This window comes from Apteryx mantelli, chromosome 1, assembly GCF_036417845.1.
Source record: "Apteryx mantelli isolate bAptMan1 chromosome 1, bAptMan1.hap1, whole genome shotgun sequence".
Lineage (NCBI taxonomy): Eukaryota > Metazoa > Chordata > Aves > Apterygiformes > Apterygidae > Apteryx > Apteryx mantelli.
The window spans coordinates 97,213,324-97,233,812 of record NC_089978.1 but is presented as its reverse complement, the minus strand read 5'-3'; the positions used below and the strand labels follow the sequence as shown (position 1 = coordinate 97,233,812).

General features: G+C 38.5%; 1 protein-coding gene across 4 annotated transcripts in view; it reads left to right on the top strand.

Annotated features, from left to right (window-relative positions):
• Nucleotides 1–329: 329 nt before the first annotated feature.
• CASK (calcium/calmodulin dependent serine protein kinase) overlaps nucleotides 330–20,489 on the top strand; it is a 235,665-nt gene continuing 215,505 nt past the window's right edge. For all 4 annotated transcript variants that reach the window (XM_067297866.1, XM_013941692.2, XM_067297852.1 and 1 more), the window contains exon 1: nucleotides 330–684. In XM_067297866.1, coding sequence (XP_067153967.1) covers nucleotides 626–684 — 59 coding nt within the window. In that variant the 5' untranslated portion in view covers nucleotides 330–625. The remainder of the gene's footprint in view (nucleotides 685–20,489) is intronic.

The following is a 20,489-nucleotide window of genomic DNA, read 5'->3' as shown; positions in this document are numbered from 1 at the left end:
CGCCGCGCCGGCAACTCCCCGCCCCTCCCCCTCCCACTATTATCCTCCCTCTCTCTCTCCCTCCCTGCGGGCGCGCGCCCCCCCGCCCGCCCGGCCGGGAGCGCGCGGCCGCCCGCCCGCTCGGCGAGGGAGCGAGACGGCGCTGCCGCCTGCCGCCGGCTCCGCTTTCCTTCTCGCTGTGCGGTGCCGATCCCGTCCATGGACCTCGCGCCGCCCCGCTAGCCAGAGCTGCCTGCTCGCCCGCCGCCGCTGGGGAGTAGTCGGCTGAGAGGGGGAGGGAGGGGGTGGGAGGGGGGTGGGGGGAGGAAGAGGAGGAGGAAGGTGGGGTCGCGGAGTGTGTGACACGCGCGGGGAGCGGCGGCCGCGGCCCGCAGGAGGAGGCGTCGGGAGTCCCGGCGCGGCCGTGGGAGCCACCGGGCGGGCGGCGGCGCCCGAGGAAGGTGGCGGCGGCGGGAGCGGTTGTAGCCGTTGGGATTTACCGTGGTGGTGGCGGTTGGCGCTGACCGGCAGGGGAGCGCGCCGCGCGGCGGGGATCGTGCCCGCGGCCCGCCCTCCCGGCCTCCCTCCCTCCCCCCTTCCCCGGGGCCGCCGCCGCCTCTCGGGCTGATCCCCCCCCGCCCGGACCATGGCCGACGACGACGTGCTGTTCGAGGATGTGTACGAGCTCTGCGAGGTGATCGGCAAGTGAGTCCCGCGGGGAGTGGGAAACGGGCAGGGTGAGCGTGTGCGCGACCGAGCAGAGCGGGGGCGGAGGCGGCGGGGGCCGCGGTAGCCCCGTGCCCGGCCCCTCCCGCGGGACTCGGGGGAAGAGGGATGCTCTGCTCGGCACCCACCTGAGTCGCCGCCAGTGAGTCCGTGCGGGCGGTGGGGGTCTGCGTCCCCCCTTGTGCTCGTGGTGGTGACATGACAAGTGCGTTCTCCCCGCTGCCCACCTTTATTACATGGGAGGCGGAAGGGGGAGAAGTGACCCGATGATTCCTCAGCCACCATGATTAACCACCTAACCATCACTCAGCCTGGCTGCAGCAACCACTTCCCACCCCTTTTCTTCTCCTCCCCCCTATATCCCATTCCTGGCACACCCATCAATGATCGCCTATTGGGGAAGGGAAAGGAAAGGTATCAGCTATGGATCCACCTATCCACTGGGCGTCTGAATATTTGTGCGCCAGGTGTTGCGTTTTTTTCTTTTCTTTGCTGCATAATAACCAGGTTGTTAGTGGCAGTACTAGTGACACTCAGGTACTGCTCAGTTTCCTTGCAGATCTTTCTCTCCACCCTCATCCATGTGGAAATAAAGATGTACTGGACAGTAAGAGAACTTGGCCTTTTGAGTCTTATTACGCAACTGCTATTAAACCGGTGTTCAAGGCTTATGTCAAACGTAGGAGTTGAGGTAGTTGCTAGCATTGGCCAGCTGCTCGTTTTGGGTCACCACTTTGATCGGTGAATGAAAATGACAGTCCAAGCATCAGTCTTTGAATAATTGCACCAAGAAAATGAAGAGAATCCCAAAAATCAGAGGGCGAGCAAGAATGAAAGCTGAAGTCCATTTCCCCTCCCCCGCCATTTGTTGTGACTGCCTGGTTTTGAAATCTGTTCTGTGTTTATTAGTCATCTTTTGTATATCTTCTGTAGTTGTGCTTGTGTTGCAAATTGGACATGAGAGGTGTAGCAATATTGTGACTTCCTAATTTTCTGTATGTTTCTGATTCAAAAGCTGAGATTGCTGTGGAAACCTTAATAGTGATTCCGTTCTTGGGTGTCTGCAGTTTTTTCTTCCTGACAATGAATTTTATACGAATAATTGTTTTGAATTTAAACAAAGAATTTTTCTGCCTATGTTTTCTTGTCCGCTCTTCACCAGTATGCTTTTTGGTTGATATATCAAGAGCTACCTACTTTCCAAGTTAGGGCTAAAAAAATATTCTGGAATTAATCTTTTCACAGAATTATACTAAAATGCTGGTTATGGACTTAGCAGGTTACTTTGTCTGCAAAAGTTTCAGCACCTGGTTCTGTCATTTAACAATGCATTACCTTTCTGTTAACACAACCAACTTTCCAAAATACTGAGCTGCAACGGCCTTGTTTGCTGGCATAAACTACAAATGATTGCTCTAACTTAATGCTAGTGATTGATGGGGAGCTTCTGTAGCAGAGAAACAAAACTGTTATTAAACATGTTTTGAAAATAATTTTTGGCACACTTATTTCACAAGTGGTTTTATGCTAAACACTGCAGTTCACATACTGTATTTTTTTTGTGCCTGATTAGTGTTAGAAAGAAGGTATAGTGATTATGTTTAAGGTGACTGTATATTCTTTTAGAGAATGGATCATTCACAGGGGTCCAAATGTCTGCACATTTCAAAGGGCTTTTTGTTTTATGATCAGAGAATTTTGAAGAGAGCAGAAAAGCTGTGAGTTAGATATTAGCTACAGAAGTTTCCCATGAAATTTAGGTAGTACAGATAACATTGTGATGTAAATTGATCTAACAAATATTAAATCAGAGTAGCATAATGATGCCAAGAGCACTGTGGCAAAAACAGGGTGGATCACCAAAAATAACAGCAGTTATGGTGTGAAGGGTTGATAGCTCATTGTGATTGCTTAGGTTCTTCTGCAGAGATGTCATGAGTCCTCTAAAAACATTTAAAATAAATATATAGTATCATATACAGTTGTATAAGCAGTATTCTTGTTTTTTTACAACACTATGTAGGTGACTTCCTAGGGACCATGGATGCAAAGTCTTTATTTAGTGCATGATTTCACGTAGCACTTTGCTCATCTTTAAGCAACCTGAGGAAAGCTACTGTAAATCTGCTTTGAATTGCTACATATGCATCTTGCTAAACATCTTTCAGTGAAACGTCAACTAAATGTCTGCATGTTTCTGTGATTTATTATTGATTGATACAGTAATTCAGTTCTTGCAAATAGCATATCTGGCCCTGATTTGCGTTTCAGACGCATGAAATATTTAACCATGTGTAATTTATCTTTCCTAAATAGGTAGTTACTACTGTCATTTTAAGTAGATAGAAAGGTATTTTCATAAAGGGTGTGGGGAAGAGATTTTAGGATGAATATTCAGTCATATTATAGTCAAGCTTATAAGAGAAATACCTCAATTCCTGTTCTGTTGGCTTTAAAAAATAAGTCATCTCTGTGAGATAGTGTCTGCTAGGAAACTATGTGGTCCAATTTGCTGAGGCTTATTTTAAACTTTAGATTAATAGTTTTAAATACAGTAAACTGATCCAATTGATGGACTTATTTTATATAAACACAGTGACAATAGCTTTTGTTGTGCTGGAGTGTGTAACAATTACAGTATAGTAGTATGTGAATGAATTGACTGAAATGACAGAATGATAAACTGCTTATTACATGGCATTTCAGGTGTTTAAGTTCTCTAAGCATGCATTTTTCTTTTTGAATGGGTACAGGAGAAAAGAGGGGCCAGGAGGAACAGAGGGAAACTTTAATTCATGTTTCCTCTAGAAGAACTTTAAGGCAATCTTAATTTGCCTATATTTGCAGTATACCTTTCCGTTTCTGAAAGCTATACAGAGATAAAAATTGGAATAATAAACTCAATTTCTTGTTAAACTTTTTTATACTTAAGTGGTATTCTTTGTGATGCTAACATTAGTCATGTATTTTTACTATACTAGATCTATTGCGTTCTAGGTTAGTGCCTTTCTTCAGGCTTGGCTGACACAAACACCTTTCAAGCAAGAGTAAATTGGGAAGTTTCTGTATTACCCTTAAAAAAATGTCTTAATGAATCTTGGGATAACAGGCTGTGATATAAGACGCAGGCGTGCCATTTTTTCAGACTTGCTTGAGGATAACCTTTGAAGAGTCTCTCCCTGTGTATTGATTGAGAAGTACACAAACGAAAATATTTAACCCTTTCATAATGTTGATCATACAGTGCCTTAGATTCACAGTTTATAATAGTTAGGTGTATTTTGTTATTTTTGATTAGAATTTTTAATCAGAATGCATTTAGTAATTCATAAAATTTAGTGGGTATAAAGTTAAAACACCTTGGATATTCATCTGATGTGAAAACTGTCCTAAGTTTATTGTAGCAGCTCCATGTACATATAGCAGTAGTTTTCTTTATGCCAAAAAGAATGTCTGTCTTTAATTTAGAATAGATATAGTTGGTATTGAATCTAGAAGACTGAAAATTGGCTTTTATGGTAGGGATAGTTTTGTTTCTAGTCCTTGTTCTGTTTATTTCCTGTTACCTGCTTTTGACTTATGCACCTCTTAAGATTCATGTTGACCTGCGTTAGCTCTGGAGGATTACCATAAAGACTGTCTGATCTTTCTAACAGTAGAATTGCAGATTGCTTTCAGAATAGTTTTTTATAGTGGTATGCCTCTATCCAAATTCTTAAATTGTAAATATTATGTGATAAAATTCATAAAAGTTCTGTGTTAAAATGGGTATTGGTTGAAATTAAAATCATTTGTCTATGTGCTAACAGTCACTTAAAACTCTTTAGTTATGCAAATTTTTGTACTTTTTTTTTCCATTGCTGGATCATACATGTGTGGAATTGTTGTGCACAGTAGTAGTGGAATTTTTGGAATTTTTAGTACGAAAAAATAACATGATGATAGGTGTTCATACTATTGAAATTTTCAGGATGTTCTTTGCAACATGACTGGGTTCAGAGTAGTCCTTTTCTGCACTGCACGCTGAGGATTTTTGTTTGTTTTTTATCCCTCCTTCCTCAGTGATGGGATGATTCTCTCTGCTTGGCCTCTTCATCTTGTAAGAGGAGCTAAAGTGTCTAGAGGTTGGAAGTGTTCTTGCTGTCTTCTCTAGCTTCCCAGCAGTGCAGAAGTGTGAGGGCAGGGGGAAGGAAGTGAGGTCTTTGGGCGGGGAGTGGATAGGGGATTTTTTGCATTAGAGTCTGGAGGCTAGTATCTCAGTAAAGTCAGACATGAAGAGGATTGTTGTAATTCCATCCTAAGCTGTTACCTTGAGATGGAGATGCTTTAGATTTATGTTCCAGTGAGGGAATGAATAGGGAAGGGAGAAGAGAGCTCATGGATTCCTTGTCCAAGAAATGTGCTGATAACTTTAAGAATTGTGATAACAAAACCATATAGAAATATTTTGATGCTTTCGGTGATACTGTTCATCATCATTGCCTCCATTTTCTCTGCTGGCGAATGAGAATATTGTTGTCTCCCACATGTGCTTTTCTTCTAGAACACTGCTGAAGTTTTGAATCTCCTGTAAAACTGATGCAAATAATTTATGGGTATAATTTTGACAAACCAGATGAAAATGTGAAACAGCTGCAGTATGCACTCACTGTTTGGAAAGGAGGGAGAGGGAAGGGAACTTTTGGGGGATATGGAAAGTGATTTGTCTAATATAGCTGTTGAATTTCTTACTACTGTTTAAAATACTAGTGTACTAACAAAACATATTCCCAATTATTTTCTATGTTAAAGTAAGTGTTTAAGATGAACAGATGAACAGGTTGTAATGAATATTTAGCTCAAACATGAGGTCATAGTCATGTGTCTTGCTTCAGGAAACTAACATCAGATTATTTGAAGTGTCTTGTTGCTAGAATATCTATTTAGCTAAGGTACCATGATACAGGTTTTAACTGTAATATTGACCTATCTCTGCCTATAAAGTTCTCCCCAACTGTAACTAGAGTAGAATTATACTACTTGCAAAATACAACATGTTAATCAGCACCCTGCTTTCCACTTGTTCAGCTTTTTCTAGTGTTGTTTTGATAAACTGCTGCATTCTTGCATACATCCTCATGATGCAAACAAGAGGGCTGCAATGACTGGGAAATAGAGGCTTTTTAAGGGGGGACTTTGAAGGAACTTGATTTGATACAGGAAAATGCGAACTGAGGAACATTGCAAGAGCTTTGCAAATATATTTTTGTGTTTAAACACTCAATAGAAGGCAGCCCTTGAGGGTAAGAGCAGATAAGCAAATGTGTACAAACTAGTCCTGAGTAATTTTAGGCTGCAAATTAGAAGAATTTAAACCAATTTACTACCAAGATTCTGGAGCAGCTTTCTATGAGAAGTTGTAGGACAAAAAGCTACCTTGTTCTGAAGAATTGCTGAGTTTGATCCTTTTATTAAAATAGTATGAAACTTTGTTGCCTTCAGTAATTGGGGCTAGGCTTTAGGATGCAAGTGCTCTCTGATAATTGTTTCTCTTCACAATGCTTCATTTTAATGAAGGATAAGGTAATATTAGGAGAAAGACAGACCTATGTATTATGTCAACAAGCACTCTGCTGCTTAGTCCCCTGTCTGATACACTGGGCTTTTTATAATCCCTTGTATAGATGTCATGATAATGAAGGATAATTGAGCAGTATTAACCCTAATATGGTATTTGCAAAGATCGCTTTTTAGAGACCTGTAGTCACGTTAAATGTGCCATCTAAAAAATGTTGACTTTGGAATTGAAAGTGGTTAGTGTTGAAAATATATATTTTATGCTGAATTATGCAGTTAATTAAAAAAAGTTTCTTATTAATTCTGCTTTTTCCAGGGATGAGTAATATTTTTAACATACAATATGAAAAAATATATATGCTTGACCAAAATTCTCATCCCTAGTCGTTTCAAAAGTTAGACTGATCCCTTCACAGAATCACAGAATCGCTGAGGTTGGAAGGGACCTCTGGAGATCATCTAGTCCAACCCCCCTGCTCAAGCAGGGTCACCTAGAGCACATTGCACAGGATTGCATCCAGGCGCGTTTTGAATATCATCCCTTAAGACAGTGTACCAGTTGGCTAATACGCCCAGCAAAAAGAACCCCAAGAAACCTGTTTCATTTCTTTGCATGTATCAGATAAACATGTAAAAAGATACCGAGATAAGGCCAACCAAAGCATGGGAAGAGAGAGCCTTCACTTCAACTTATCTGTAAACTGAACTGTATTTTAGTTAGTTCTTTTACTAAACTTCTGCCATATTCAGAGTGAATTATGGCATTTCTTGGGAGATGTCCATTGGTAAAAGGAATGCTTCCCTTCCCAGAAACAGAAACACAGAGTTTCTGGTGTTTCAGTTACAACAGTGTTACTAGTTTTTAAGCCCTTTTCTCATCCACATCTTTGCTTTTCTAAAATAAAAACAGCTGAATAAGAATTGGAATATTTGGAGCTTGATACTTTCTTACTACTAGATGTTTTGACAGCAGGAGAAGGAAATGTTTCTCCTAGATTAGATTGGTTTTCTAGTTGTTTCTCTGAAAAGATGCCTTTTCTTTATCAACTCTCTGCTGGCTATGATAGGCCTCTATATAACTTGTAACTTGTAATTCTTCTATATGTAAAAGATAATGAAAAAGTTTGGGTTGGCTGGAATCCAAGTGTAATGAGAAAGGAATTATGATCGGAATGGGCCTTTTTGCCTTTAGAAACTTTCAAAAGTACTTTTCTTAAGAATTTAGTCTCCCGTTACCTGTAGGTTCTTATACCATGGCTTTAGTATCTGAACAGCAAGAGACTTACGTTCATGCGATATTTGTTTTCCACCTTCTTCCCCTAGAAAGTGGAGTGTGGTATCATGTCATGGTTGTTTTGTGTATGTGTTGTCTTTTTAACTGTAATGGTATGTTCATTGTGAGATAAGAAGGTATGAAACATTCATCTTATTTTGGGGGGCTCTAGATGGTAGTGATTTTTCATCTTATTTTTGCAGCTCTAGATGGTAGTGGTTTTGCCTGTGTTTTACAGTCATTGGTTCCCAAAGGATTTCTTTTTTCAAGTTTCTCGCAGGTCCTCATAAATAATCTGTTGGGCGATCTTTAACTATAGTAAGTTTCATTATGCTTGAGGATTAAAACTATTGACTGCTATCATACTCTTCCTAGAGTCTTAGGCAGTTTGTTAGTTATCCTGAAGCCAGACCACTGGCTATTTTGAAGGTGATGGAAGTCTTGAATTTCATTCCAATTTAAGTGGAAAAGCTCTATAGAAATGCTTACAGTAGCTTGTATTGATGGGGAAATGCATACTGCAGCTTTCTGTAGCAGTTTGGGGTTTCTGAAGCTGCACTGGTTTCATAGCCAGATATGCATTAGTGTAGTACAATTAAAAGGTTATTAAAGTGTGACTATCTGAGGCCATAGTATAGAGTCTTCAAGCTAACAACTTGATCTTAGTAATGTTGCTTTTTGAAAACATAAAGAATTTGAATCCAAAGGAATTATCCAGTTATTAATGTTCCTTACCAACTCTGTGAGTTCTTAAGCTTTTTCTTTCTGTTAATCAACATCATGTCTGCTTTGCTTGGGTATATCTTCAGATAATTCTTCCCCTTCCATGGTCTGACCCTGTCCATTCACTAAACCTTGCTGAGGCTTTAAGTGGTGAAGAAGAGGTAGATTTGAGCATCATTTGTAGACTGGTGGCTTTGAGCATGTGTCATCTGAATGGTTTGCCTGGGACTGCATATAGCTGTTGAGAAAGAATTTTGTTTATGGTTTCCTTAAATACAGGGAATAAATTGTTATCAAATGAGTGACCTGGATACTGAAAATACAGAAACTGGTGGAGGAAAATGGAGATGGTAGTCTCAGTCTACTGGGCAGAGATAGTCAGTTAGTGGAGGCTCAGTGGCAAAGGGATACCAAATGGATAAGGGTGTGTCTCTCTTGGTTAAAACAGGTCTGTTCTTTTTCTTTCCTATGACATTGCTGGTTCTGGTTATTCAGGCTTTGCTGTTAAGGATATAATAAGCGAACTTTTGTTGACTGTGTTTAGAGCTCAGTATTCTTAGTATTGATAACTAGGTCAAAATAAGATCCAGGATTTGATTAATTTTGAGTGGTGGAGTGAAACTGTCTTGTGATAGTCCCACAGAGAGAAGTGAGGAGACTGCGTTTTGGGGCTTTTGCATTGCAACCCTATTAATATGCACTGAAGTAACCCAGGACAAGGTGCCAACTCTTACTGTTTCCGAAGCTGAGCCCCTTTTATGAATACTAAAGTGGTGTTTTTTAAATGAGCACAGCATCTGTTTTAATTCTGCTATTAGATTAACAAGTTCAAATGTTGTCTTTGACACGGATTTCATTTGGTAATGCAAGAAATGCTTTCTTGTCCTCCCTAGGTCCATGGTAAGTCAGGCACTCTGTGGGAATGAGATGGATTAACACAATGCTAGTATTGTTATCCAGTCAAGTCTTAATACAGGATAAATTTAGGAGTACAAGGACCGATGACTATATCTTGTCTTGAACAAAGATTCGCTATATTTCAGACTCCTAACAGTCAGAATTTAATACCAAGATTCAGAGAAAAGGTGTGAAAGAAAAAGAACAAAGCAGTTGCAACCTTTGGGAGGATCACCTCTGTCACTTGAATACCATTATTGCTAATGTAGTCTCAAGAGATAAAGGTGACCTTTCCTTGATTAAAACAGCTTTGCTTACTTTCACACCTTTTGCTGGAATAGAGTAAGATGGGGTAGGTAGAAAGTTGCTAGTTCCTCCTGTCTTTTATTGCAATATTGAAGGTACACTGAGACTGTGTTTTCTTTCCAGGCTTAGACTTGTCAGAATTTTTATATTGACTTAGCCTTTTCAGAAACCAATGGTTAAAACAGTATTCACCATGTGAAGACAATTATAACTTATGCATAGTTGTTACACACTTAAAGTATTCTTTCCCCTTTCTTTGAAAATAAGGTATGTTGATGTAAGAGTTAATTTTTTAGTTTTATCTTTACTGGATTATACTAGCATAGTTATTTTGGTAATTCATCCCACTGAAAGAGTATAACTGTCTAAAGGAAAACCAAACCCAAAAAACTCACAAAGTAAAACTGCACATTTCCTGTAGTTATGTAATACTGGAAGAGAAATGGTAATGTTTCTTTGGTTTGGTTGTCTAGCACAGTGCATGATAAAGTAATGCTAAAACACTAGCATTTCTCCTGTTAGTACAACAACTCTGATATTCAGGAGGAAGGAAACATTTAGGCTACAGAAAATGCTGCTGCTTTGACAGAATTCCATTTAGACATCTTTCCTGTGCTCTTAAATGTTACTTTGGTTGCAAACAGTCCAAGTCTATTCATTGTATGCCCCTTGGGTTCTATATGTTTTCCTTCCCCCAGAGGTTTCTAAATAGCATTTGGTTAAATAAGTTTTAACTTGGCTACTTTATCTGTTTTTTTGGCTACCCAATGGCATGTCTAACTGTTCACAGGTGCTCTGATTTCTTTTTTTGGCATTTAAGCAGTAAGTGGTCACTTTTGGCATTTAATACTGAGTAAATTTCTAAGGGTATTTGGATTAAGAGAGCTATAGAGAGCTTGTCTATGAACAATTTTTTTTAAAAGTAAAAGCTAGGGCTTAAGTCCTATGTGGATATTTATTCTGGTTTAAAAGGTATTCTGTTTCAGTTTAGTTGTTTAGGAAGCATTTTCAGCTAAGCTGAAAAACTGGTTTTATCTCAGTGTCATCTCTGCTGTAGTTGACATGGTTAACAGTTTGGAAGGTGGTTCAGATTTGAAAGTTTTTGAGCCAAAGAGTTCTATAAGTAAGGAAACATGTTTTGGCTATAGTGATGCTGAGCCTTCTCAAGTACAGTGGCCTCTTTTTTTTCCTTTAAGATGCTCAGAACTGTATGTGGGATCTGTCTTTACTCAGATGCCTCTTTATGTGGGTACACTATCTATTTTTCTGTTGAGCCTTCAAGATTCCTTATGGGCTTTCCCAATAGTTATAACTATAGAGCTGTCGTACTGAAACATTACAACCTGAACATGCTGCTTTTATTTCACATAGTGGATGTGGTCTTCAAAAAAAAAAAAAAAAAAAAAAAAAAATCCCTTTACTGTTTTCCAGTTCACTGCTTTTTGTCACCCTGAAGCTTCACCTCAGTTTCTCTGCCATTCTGATGGAGTACTGTCTTGCTCTTTCCAGCAAAAAAAGAAAAAAAAAAATTCATAGTGCCTTTTCTAAAGGGAGATTTCACTTCTCATATGTGCAGTTCTTTTGTCCTACCAAGATCTTCAAGCATGTTTCTCTATCTTCTTTATTCGGCCAATTTTGTTTTGGTGAGAGGGTCCATAAGCAGAACCTTTGGCTGCATTCCTGATGTTCTAGCTTTGAGAAGCCAGCAGGAAGGGTCACCTACTACTTTACTTTCCATCCTCCTCCAGGGAAATCCTGCAGCTGCTGCTGCAAACTGAGCTGCCAGCTGCCCACTTTTCTCCTTTTATTGGCTCCAGATGTTCCCCATTTTGAACAGTGGGGAACAATTCTGAACAGCAGGAGGGCAATGATTTACACTCAGATTAGAGGGATCTATTCACCTATAAATGGGAAGGATGGTTAAGAAGCAATGGAGGTATTTTTTTTCTCCCTTCCTTCCTCCCCTCTTCCCACTTACTTTTTAGGGAGAGATGATACAGAAGGTGGGGGTGAGGGTAGCTTTGGAAGATGAGAAGAAATTTAGGAAATAATGTCTTCCAGCTATAGGATCCTTTCTGTATCAATACAGTAACTTTTCCCCCTTAAAGTACTGAATGATAGGGAACAGAGCAGACTTTCTGTGGAGCTCTTTAGGTTTGCCAGGCTTGACCTGGAACCCAACCTATTTGGTCCTGCAGGATTCAAACAGGTTGAGAGCAAATATCTGGCTGTGGTCAGCACAGGTCTAGCTGTACAGATCAGCTAACAGGGGCAGGAGTTGAGGTGAAATCTAGCATCTCCATAAATTTTCCCACGTCCTAGCACTGGCTGTGGTAGCCTCTTCAGGTATTTCATGATTCCTGAGGGAGAGCTGTACCAAGTTGTAGCTGGTCTGTAGATTCTATAAACATGGTGGTAGTAGCCTCTTTTTCTTCTTTGTGCACTGGTATCCTGCACTGTAGGAGTACATAAAAGTGTGATTTTTGTGATGTGAGCTGAATTAAGCTGCTCAAAGAAGAAGGTCTTGCTCTTTTTCTGTGCTTCTGTTCCCTGCTGCATGAGCCACCCTTCCTTTGTGTCAGCCTTAGCGTTCATCTGATCTGTATAAGCCAGGTGCGCTAACCCATCCAAAAAGTGAATACTTAATTTTTTGCTGTTTTTGCTGGCCTGAGTTGGTGTACTCTGCAGTCAGAGCTAGCTCAAGGTAGAAGGCTTAGGAGTGGGGGAGAAAAGAGCTGGGTGTGCAAGGATCCTGCCCACCTCTGGCAACAATGAAGTATTAGGTTAGGCCATATCATGAAATGTTTTCTTGGTGTTTTTTTTTTTTTTTTTTAAAGCATGTTTAGCTTTTTCACATAATAAGCGTGAAGACAGCCCAAAATCTCTAACTGCAACAATCTAGAAAACGGCAAGGAAAGGAAAAAGAGTGGAAAAATAGATATTTTTAAACTGTTCCTTAATTTGCAACTTCTCCCCTAAAAAAATTTTATCACATTCAGTTGCTTTATGTTCTTAATTTGTTTGTCCCATCTCTCTGTACATGTAAACATTCTCCATAATTAAAATCAAGCACTGATTTTATGTCAGGACCTGATCTCATTCAGGATACACACCGAATGCCCAGTAGATTCAAAATAAAGTTATGAAGGCAGCTGCAAATCTCGTATTTTTATTCTTTGAATATTTGAATCAAAAAAAAAAAAAAAGCTTTGAAGCACCTTAGCTTATAACGTGGTCAGCTTTATAGATGTTTTTCAAGCGTGCATAAATTTTGTGGGGTCCTTCAGGACATAAATATTAGCAGTTGCAGGCATAGCCTGCAAGACTGAACCTCAAGCATGCTTAGTGTTCATAAATGAATCTACTTTTAAAGAAACCATATCTAAATCTGTTACTTCTAGTTCTGCTGTGATTGTGTGCAAAAGTACTGATAGCGTAGTTAAGAATATTTTCAAAATTTTTTCCTGAGCTCCCTTTTTCAGATTTTTTTTTTTGTTATAAGCTTGAATTTAAAATATTTTGTAATGATCAAAAACTTCTTTGGATTAAAATACATGCTTTTTTGAGGGAGCCCTCTGTGTTAGTATATCTAAATTAAGTTTGGATTGAAAAAAAACTGGCTTTGCTTACAGAAAACATTTTCCCTTTACAGTCCCTGTGCCAGACAAAATCTCTTCCTTGCTTGTGTTCATGCAAACATCTTCATTCCAGACCTTCAGCATGACTGAGATCAAAGCAGCAAAAGGAGCTTTCAAAACTGAAGGTCAAACAGAATCGTTATGTTCATTTGCATCTATTAGATTCAGACTTTTTTCCTCTATGGAAAAGATGATTACCTGTTGGCTGGATTTCTCAGATGTTCAGTCCTTAAACTTCAACTGTCTTTAACAGCAGAAATAAACAGGGTGCTTAAAAGTATCAGGGGCTCGTTCTCTAATCTTAGATCTCAAGTGTTTCACTTTTTTTTATCAGTTGCAGACACTTCCAGCTGGAAAGTATTCAATACTTCTAGCTGTTATTGAACCAGGATACTACTTTAGCTTGTGCAGACATACCTTCTGTTTCAGCTTCTTAGTTTTAGTTGTTTAAAGTTTTAAGAAATAGGAACTGTCTGCTCTGCTGGTTAAGAATATTTTCAAATATACTGTTGGCTGGAGAAGTAGGTTCCTTGCATCATATGTATGAAATATTTAAAACCCTCAGAAGAGGGACCAGAATTCGGGGGGAGGGAGAAGTGGTTTTTTTGTTTTGTTTTTATTTTTTTGTTAGTGAGTATGGTTATCATGGATGCTCTTTTTCCATTCTCAGTGATCCCATAATAAATCAGCTGGGAGTGCTGAACACCTTTGTTTCCCACAGCCAGGTGAGTGCTACTTCAGGAGCTGTTGGTTAGGGGGAGGACTTGGACATGGACACCTCTATTTCTAAGTGAATATTCTATGCAGAGATGAGTGAGTAGCAGCTGCTGCGGCACTAGGCACAAACCAATAGGTTTCATCTGAGAATGGGGTCCAGTTGGTACCCAGGCAAAATAAGCAGAACTGTTGGTCTGGATATTCTCCTAGACTGGCTTAGTCGTAAGATACTGAGCTATTCATTGCTGTTAATGTAGAGTGCTTTTCAGTATGTCCAGTTACTTATGTTTTACAGTTAAATGGCAAACTGAGAAGTGTAGAGGTTTAGAGTATCTGCAGGGATGCAATCGGCAGAGAGGGGGGTGATGGTGATCACTTTGTGAAACTTCTGTGATTCTTACACTGAATGTTTGTTGCTTTTGAGAATATGACTTAGGTTCCTATATTACTGAGGTACTTTTTAAAAAATTAAAGTGTTGCAGAAGGCTGAGTTCATAATTGCCTTTCTGGTAATGAGCCTACTGGAGCTTTTTCAGTACATGTACAGTTGCAATGCTGAGGAAAAACATGAAACTAATACCTCCCTGAAAAGTGGTTCAGATATACTGCTGGAACATTGAGAAGTCAGTGGTGACTTCTGCTTATATTGACACATGATAGATTTAAACATGCATATTTCACTGAAAGCCATTGTAAAATGTTTTGTTTCTGATATGTGCTAAAAATTACTCTGTGAAGTCATTGCATTTAAAAAATGCTTGCTGTGGTTTATAGCTGTTCTTTCTAATGGGTTTTCCTATTTTTTGTCATTGTCTATAAAAGGAAAAAAGTAACCTGAAAGGTTTTAGTGTTTTGAACAAGGATATAAGAATTATTTAGAACTTTTAGTTTTCATTTGACTTTCTCTTGCTGTTCAATTGATAGCTTGAGACTTTGCTGCCATCTCTAGTTTCTTGAAGAAATTCGTCTTGAGCTGTTATTTGGTTCTTCATTTTCATCTGTACTCTTAAGACAAAGACAAGTTTTGGCTGGGTTTTGTGACTGATTGCTGTTAGAAGAGTTTGTATTGTAAAGCCTGTATCAGTGAAGAAGATAGCTGTGTCCTGTGTTCATTTTCTTTAGAAAGCACAAAGGAGTTTCTCTGAAGAGAAATATCTTGTATTCTTTCTTGTCTTGTCTTCAGATTCATCTGTAGCTGTTAAGCCAACTTTTAGAACTTTTTGCTTTCATTGTACTTGTTAAAAATTTATGAGTCATGCTTATGTTACTGTTCTTACTCTGATACCATGCCTTGAGTTTCTAATCTTTTCTATTTTCTATAATTTTAAAAGACACTTCAGAAATATTTTATTTTTGCAGATAAATATACTAGCTTATACCACTGTTTGTTAGACTTCCTCCTTCCTACTCCTCTGAGTGTCTTCAGAGTATTTGGAAGGGAAGACAAGATTATACTAGATCTGACTCTGCCTTCTCTGATTGGTTAATGAATGGTTAATGAAATTATTTTTAAATATTTTTAAATATTTTATTTAAATATTTTTTTAAATATATTTTTTCCTAGTCTCTTTAATATCAACATTTTACTTCCAGTTTGAATCTCAATATACCTTAATGTTTTTGTAGTCTTCATAATTATGAATATAAATAAGGGTCTCTCTGCCAGTTTTCATTCTTTCAATATTTCTTTTCTATTATAAAGCTCCTCAGTAGCTCTGTCAAAGCGTCTTTCAGGCTTACCCCCCCACACTTGGCCTTCCATTTCTTTTTTATATCATCACTTTTTGTACATTGCTTCAGAATGCATGTTGCTGGCGTACACTGAGATCTTGTTTAGTTTCCTTCAAATCCGCTGGTCTCCTGACAGACTGTAGGATGTCCACCTATCAGAATTTTTCCCCCGTGGAAACTAGTGTGCTGCAGAATTGTACTGCAAAACTAGCTCTGATTTAAAAAGTCTCTCAAATCAAAACTAACAAAATGTTTTGTTCTCATGGTTGCAAGAAGCAAAACCCTTGAAGAATGTCATTATTACAGTTACCTCCCTGAATCTGTGGACAGCTGAGACAATAGTTCTGAGACCTGGATTGTTGTCCTTAAAGGGAGCAGTAGTACAGTGAACTCTTCTGTTACTGTCTCCTAAAAGTTCAGACAACAGTTTGGGTATCTAACACGTTCTTCTTAGGTTGATCTTTTCTTTCACTTTTTTCATACATTGTAAAGGTGTACTGGAAAGAGCTTTTTTCTTTGCTTTGCCTCTGCATCATGGAAAAACTAAAGGCACTGCTTCTGCCTAGAATTCAAGGAAGAGAGGTAGTTCTCCATGTACTGATTGTGTCCCTATGAGCATGTGTGGAAGAAGGAAGTTCATCTGATCTTTTTCTCGCAAGGGAGGAATAAGATCTTGACCTTCTTGTTTGAATAACCATGCTTTTCTACAGGATTAGTTTGGGGAAAGGTAGATGTCTATTATTGCTTTGTCACTCTGTCTCATAAGTACCTGTTAATCTTTTCTACCTGTGCATAGTATAATTACTGAGTTATGGAAATCTTTTTTTAAAAATGGGAAAAGATGGCTGTTGTAAAGCAAATGGAGTTAAATTAGGAAAAAATGATTCAGAAATCTTTTGGTTTGGTTTTAACAGAGATATATTCTCTGAGTCACTTTCTGACACTTGCAAATCATGGTCTTATGAAAAATTTGTTCAAACTTGTGAAATGTGGGAACATGTATATTCTGCTATTATTTCTTAAAAATGCTAAGCTTGTTTTATAAAATGTAATGACAAAAGTTGCCTGTGTCTAGGCCAATAAACTGAACAGCTTTCGATTTGAGGGATGCTCAATAGTTTGCAATATAGGAATGTCATAAATAAAAGATAATATCATGAGAAAATATGAACTCATAATTATTATTATTTTCTGGTAATACAAGCTTCTCATTTCTGTGAACCTGAAAGCTCCAGAAGTATCAAATATAAACTCAGTATTTAGCAATTGTGAATTCTTGAAGTGGTTTCTTAATTGATCCTTCATATGGTAAAAGTATAACCGTCATAAACTTTTGGTACAAATGTCAAAAAATTAAAGATTCTTACTGTACTCTTCTAGTGGAATTACTAGCTTAGTATGTACATACAATCACACTGAGGAAGTGAGTCTTCTGCTAAGAAAGCCGGATGGCATTAGGACACTTCAAAAGTTCAAATTAAAGAGTTGAGGATAGTCTGTAATGGTGTTTTCATCTTTTTTTAGTGAGTTGAATCATTGTTCACTTGTAACAACTGTTCTCTGTATCTTTTCTTTAATATTTGCCCTTTACAGCCTGTAAGTAGTATGATAGGCTAGTAAGGGGTATATATGAGTAAGATGTGCATATCAGAAATATAATCCTTCAAACTACTTTTCACAGAGTAGTCTAACATCTATGTTGTGTTGCTCCCTGCCCCTTCTGCAGGAGCAGCCTGTCCCTTTCTGCTCTGTTCAAGCTCATTTTATCCCATGCAAGTAGTTTGCTGAATGTAATTCTTTGGTAATTGCTACATATTGTCATTCTCTGGCAGCTGAGAACAAATAAATAAAAAGCAGATCATAGAAAAACAAAACCCAATAGCCGCCTATTTGTCTTTTAATAATCTACTTTATAGACAAGAAAAGGTGCCTGGAGGTGAATTAAAAGCAACTTTATATTTCAAATTGAAATTAGTTTTATGGACTGTTTTCAAGGCACTCATCTTTCCAGCAGCATGTCTAAGTTTATGAATATGCATGCCGTTCTCTTTGCTGTTATGTAAGGGTTCTTAAGCACACGAGTATCTTTTGTAAGTATTTATTAAGTACAAACATGATCAAATCTTTCTTATATATCCTGTCACTAGCAGGAAGGTTTTTTCTACATTTTCTACATTTTTCTACTTTATCTAATCCCTGTGACTTCTTAGGGAGTCTCAAAGAAGGCTGAGATGCAATAGGCACAAATTGAAACCCCGGAAATTCCATCTGATCATTAGAAAACACTTCTTTAGTGTGAGGGTGGTTGAACCACTGGAACAGGTTTTCCAGAGAGGTGTTGGAGATGCTCAGAACCTGACAGGACATGGTCCTGGGCAAGCTGCTGTAGCTGACCCTGCTTGAGCAGGGGGGTTGGACCAGATGATCTCCAGAAGTGCCTTCCAACACAAACTATTCTGTGGAAAAAATTGCTGCTTTTTTTTCTCACTGCTACTTTTGTTAAGTTGCTGTTGCTGCTGCTGCTTTACAGGATCATTCTTGAAATCTCAGTAAGTGAAAACTTGCATGCCTAGTGCCCTTGTTCAAACATAAGGCTCCAAGGAAAAAGAAGTAGTCCTATCTCCAAAGTCTGAAACTGTAATATTTCTGCAGGATTGTATGTGTTCTCTGGAAAAGTTCATGCCAGTAAGCTGATTCAAAATAGTGTGATACTACTGTGTTAGTAAATGAGAGATGGTATCAACACTGTACTTGTTTGCTTTATTCACAGGTACATGGGTTGGTGGTAAAATTCTTCTTCTCCCCCCCCCCCCCCATTCTCCTTCACATCTAGTGATCCTAAATGTGAATTTCCATACTATCAGCTTATGTACTACTTGAGAATGCTCTAAGTTCTTTATAAACCTTCAAAGAGTATGCTGCTTTTTAATGACATACAAGCATCTTTTGATCAGCATTTTTTTTGGAGCTCAGATGCACAGAAATATGCTAAGTCCAAATTCACATTTGACCAAATGCTAAATAAGTGGGGTTGTTTTTTGAAGTAAAGACCCTAAGAAACATGCAAAGACCTGCTTTTTTTTGTTTGCTTTAATGGACATGAGCCAAATTGTTATGGTCAGTATCTTGCTTGAGCAAATTTTTGACCCTGGCATACCTAACGCATAGAAGAGGAATGAGAATGTGGTCAGTATTGATTTAATTTGACAGTGTCCCTTTTTTCTTTTTTCTTTTTTTCCCTAGATTTCAATTATTATTTTTAGTTGTTTCAGCTGTTTTCTATATTCTCTCTAGTCCTGTTTCTCAATAAAGTGTGTGTTCCTAATTCATAGCTTGTTTTTCCAGCTCAATCTGTTGCTTCATCTTTTCCAATAAATAGGTTGGGAAAGAGTGTAGTTCAGTGTTAGCAAACTAGTAATGAGCAATGTAAATATGCTGATATGACTTGGAATGATCCATTATCCAAAACTGTAAGTGTATTTTTGAATGTTTGGTGCTATTCAGAGTGGACTGAAGAATTCATGCCCAGCTTTTCAATATTGTCTTGGGAGTGACTTGCTCATTACAATTGAATGGTGCATGCTTCTTCATCAGTTAAAGTGGCATTAAATGATTTCTCAACTTTATTCTTGAGAAGGGGTGTGTCTAACAGTAGAAGATGTTAACTTTAAAACTTTACAGTTGTAACAACTTATTTAAGTTACAGTCCATATTGGTCTTGATAAGCCATTTATATTGTTCTTGTAATATATGAAAATCTTAGATTTACATAGGTAATTCTGTATGATGGAAATTATTTCCTTGTGAGGAAGTTTACAGCAACTCTAGTGGAAAATGTTCAAAATATTAATGTTGCAGATCAATTTGATCTTCATCTTGTATAGAAAAGCATTTATGTGTAAATGATCGCTTCCAAAGCTTTTTACACTTCTTATTAAAATGTATATAGTGAAGGTTTTTAAAACCTGTCAAGCAATACATTTAAAATATTAATTGGCATTCTTCTACAGTTAGGATTATCTGGTGCTAAAGCATTTTTGGAACTAAGTTCTGCTTACTGTTATAGTTAGCTCTGTGTCAACAACACCTTGTTGCTGTTCTGTGTAGTTATGAGACCTGACCTGGAAGCAAATGCTAAGCCTTGGCTCAGTGTGTCTTGTCCTAGGATGTGATGAGGAGATTGTTTCTTCAGGTGTGATCCACCTCCCACATATTTGCTGTTCCGGTTCATGTTCTTGCTCTTTTGGGGGCCTGAACTAGACTGGAAGAATCATGATTAAAGAGAGTATGTGTCCATCTTCTGCAAGTTTCTCATTGAATCATTCCCTTCGTGGATTTTGGCCAGCTTTGCAAGTATAGAGCAGTTTCTTTTACAGCCTTCATTTTTAGCTGGATAGGAATCAGGGAGCACTGGAAAGCAAATGGTTGTGAATAGCCATGTATTTTCATGAAAACAGTTAAGTCAGAAGGACAATTTATCAGGAAGAAGATTACATGTCTTTGTCTTCAGAAGGAAAGCACAAATGATAACCATTTTGTACCTCCCAGAAAACTGTTTTCTACATCTCAGTGGATTATGTGTGGTTGTCATGTGCCATGCTTTGGAGGTAGAAAACATTAGTATGGAAGGTGCCTTTTGACCTTGCCTCCTTTCCACTGAGGCTATCTTAGTGATGCGTGGAATATATGCTATTTGGAATCTAGTTTGTCACAGAGGAGTGTCATATAGTAAACAGATTTATATGTCCCCTGAGGGTCCCATGCGAAGAAATTAATTTATTAATTTTTAGAACCAGGTCAGCACCTTCCTTGAATGTTCCAAAAAATTCCAGGAAGAAGAGGAGAGACCAAGAGGACCAAAAGATCAGTAGCAGTTTCAAATATATATATATTTTTAAATAACTTATTTTAGCTTGACGTAGTCTTTCCCAAAATGTTTTTGA